Raw genomic sequence first — 3,383 nt, forward strand, 5'->3', positions numbered from 1 at the left:
TATCCGCAATCGTCCAACCCATAGCTTCTTTATGCTCCTTCAACACCTTGAGGAGTTGCTCTTCTTCACATTCGGTTAAGTGAGTTGAAATGATGACCGGAAGAGTCTCGTTGTTTCCCAAGTACGCATACTTCAAATGTTGAGGAAGGACCTTCAATTCTAATTTCGGTGGTTGAACAAGGGAGGGTGGCAATCTCGTGTGAGTTTGAGGTAATTCAATTTGCTTCACACTAAATTGAGTGGTTTTCTTGATCTCCAAATTGTTAACCAATCTTTCAACTTCGGGGTCTAGTGAGTAGAGCTTTAACTTCTTGGCTAATTTACCACAATCAAATCCTTTGCTCAATATCATCTCCAACACGTCACCATTAGACGACTAGAAAAACTCTTGGGTTAATGGTTCAATAACATCAACAAAACACAAAGATGAGACATCACTAGGATATCTCATAGCATCGTAGATGTTAAAACTTATTGTCTCCCCATCAAACTCCATTGTTAAGCTTCCCGCATACACATCGATCTTCGTTCTAGCCGTCTTCAAAAATGGTCTCCCAAGTAGAATTATACCCGACTTTGAGGACACTTGTTCATCTAGATCAATCAAGTAGAAATCTGCCGGGAAGACTAATTGGTTTACTTGTACTAGGACATCTTCCAAAACACCTCTAGGAAAGACACTTGATTTATCCGCAAGAGAGATTATGACACTGGTTTCACTTAGAGGACCAACATTCAATGATTCATACACTAAATAGGGCATGACATTAATAGAAGCACCAAGGTCAAGCATGACACTACTAAAAGGGACATCTTCGATCTTGCAAGGAACCGTAAACATTCCCGAATCTTTGCACTTAGGTGGAAGCTTCCTTTGTAAAACCGAAGATGCATTTTCGTTCATTGAGATCTTCTCATTTCCCTTCAACTTTCTCTTGTTGGTACAAAGTTCTTTCAAAAATTTTGCATATCTAGGAATTTGTTTGATTGCATCAAGCAAAGGAATGTTTACTTCCACCTTACGGAAGGTGTCCAAAATCTCTTTCTCCTCCATGTTCTTCTTTGAAGTTGCAAGTCGAGAGGGGAACGGCGGTTGAGTGGCTATTGGTGTCACTAGGGGCGGTAGTCTTCTTTGGGGCTCCAGCTTGTGCATCGTTCTTGACTATAGGTTCTTCAATGGGGATGACTTATATTTCTTCCTCTTCATCCCTTGGCTTCTTCTTTGAACTACTCTCTCCGGTTTGTTTGCTACTTCTCAAGGTCACCACATTGACATTTGGGTTCTTTTCGTTTTGAGAAGGGAGTTTACCACGGGACTCCAACTTGCTTATGGATGTAACTATATCTCCCATTTGTGCTTCAAGGTTGGAGATACTAGTCCTTGTCTCTTTTTGGAATTGTTAGGTACTAGTGGCTAGGGATTTGACAATGTCTTCAAGGGACATCCCGGAGCTACTTGGTTGGGATTGAGGAGGTTGTTGGTGATGAGGAGGGTGTGTTTTGGATTGATAGTGTGGTTGCGGGTGTTGGTAGTGAGGTTGTGGTGGTGGATAGGAAGGTCTAACCAATGCATTTTGAGGCAATGGTCTTGGGTTGTAGCTCATGTTGGGATTTGACTTCCAACTAGAAGTATATGCATTTTGATAACCGGATGGCTTGTTGTGGTAATTTTGGAATTCTCCCGTGGCGTTCACATGTTCCGCATCTTCTTCAAGAATGGGACACATATCCGTAGGATGTCCCATTGTTGCACATATTCCACAAACCATCACTTGTGGAGCTTGTCCCATGGATAGCTTTTGGACAACGGAGGTTAAGTCTTTGATTTGAGACTCTAGGTTCGATGTTCCCACTTCATTGACTTTTTGTTGAGTTTCTCTCTTCATATCTTGGTGAGGGCCAAAATGTTGTGAATTTGCGGCTATGGTGTTAAAGAGTTGTTTTGTTTGTTGTGGAGTTTTGCTAAAGACATCTCCACCACTTTAGGCATCAACTAGTCTTCTCTCCATTGGTAGCAATCCCTCATAGAAGTGTTGAATGAGGAGTTGTTCCGGAATTTGGTGTTGTGGGCAACTATAGCACAAATTGTTGAACCTCTCCCAATAATCATGAAAAGTCTCATTTTGACCTTGGCGGATTCCACAAATCTCATTTTTAAGACTCGAGACTCTTGAAGCGGGATAGAACTTATCAAGAAAAGCTCTTGCCATATCGGTCCATGAGTTTATTGACCCCGGGGGAAGATAGAATAACCAATCCTTTGCTCTATCGGCCAATGAAAAGGGGAATGCCCTTAGCTTGATTTGGTCATCGGTTGACCCATGTGGCTTCATACTAGTGCAAATAATATGGAACATCTTCAAATGCTTATGAGGGTCTTCATTCTCCAATCCAAGAAAAGTTGGGAGGTGATGGACTAAACTTGACTTCAACTCCGAGCCTCCTTCCAAAACCGGGTAATTGATACCGGTTGGAGTTTGTGTAACATCGGTTTCCATCATTTGCCTCAAAGTTCTCTCGGGAACTTCTCCTCTGTCCGCCATTGCAATTGGTTCAATAATGGGTGGATTTTGTTGTAGGGGTGGTGTTTCGGGAATTTCTTGGCGAGGGTCGGGACTAGAATCGGGTTTCGTTTCACTTGATGAAGCGGTTTCAACTTCCGGGTCCCCGTGAGGGTTGGAAGTTTGACCACGTTCAACTCGCTTTTCCTTCTCCAAACGCCTTGCTTCTCTTTCAATTTTTGGGTTGTAAATCAAGTCACCTGTACGCTGAGATCTGGGCATAGAGAAACAAATTGATTAAAAATAAACCAATCCCCGGCAACGGCGCCAAAATTTGGTGGTTGTCGAGGCCAACAAAATTAATACCCTAAATATTACACACTAAAATAGTGTATAGTGGTAAAGGGATCATATCCACGAAGATTGGTTCAATCTAAATATTACACACTAAAATAGTGTATAGTGGTAAAGGGATCATATCCACGGAGATTGGTTCAACTTAAATCTCTATGTAAATCACTTCTTCAAGTACTTGTAAAACAAAAGTAAAAGTAAAATGGGGCGTTTAGTTCTTTTTGATTATTGGAGAAAATTAAAACCAGCTAGAATGTAAATATGTCAAGTAAACAAGTAAAAGATTTGATTAAATTCAATGAAGTGAAATTGGTTGATTTTGGGTACACCACATGGATGACATGGTTGACTTATCATTAGACTAAATAGAACAACACTTGTGAATTAATTTAACTTGGCTATAGCAATCCATAAGCACAAATTACCTCAACCCTTCATTGTTATTAAAATGGCTAGAGGAGCTCTTAACACATTTCCTTAATTAAAGTCACAAAATCAATGAAGCATATAATCTTGTGAAAATCAATT

General features: G+C 40.6%; 1 protein-coding gene across 1 annotated transcript; it reads right to left on the reverse strand.

The window, feature by feature from the left end:
- Positions 1-376: 376 nt before the first annotated feature.
- LOC145163370 (uncharacterized) lies at positions 377-1,153 on the reverse strand. Its single transcript, XM_079082212.1, has one exon. The coding sequence runs from the start codon at positions 1,151-1,153 to the stop codon at positions 377-379; it is 777 nt and encodes a 258-aa protein (XP_078938338.1).
- Positions 1,154-3,383: the final 2,230 nt, after the last annotated feature.

Source organism: Lactuca virosa, chromosome 3 (genome assembly GCF_052849685.1).
Source record: "Lactuca virosa cultivar CGN04683 chromosome 3, Lactuca_virosa_CGN04683_v6, whole genome shotgun sequence".
Taxonomy (NCBI): domain Eukaryota; kingdom Viridiplantae; phylum Streptophyta; class Magnoliopsida; order Asterales; family Asteraceae; genus Lactuca; species Lactuca virosa.

Excerpts from the sequence above, each read along its gene's own strand:
- LOC145163370 (XM_079082212.1), bottom strand. The coding sequence starts at position 1,153 with ATGCACAAGCTGGAGCCCCAAAGAAGACTACCGCCCCTAGTGACACCA.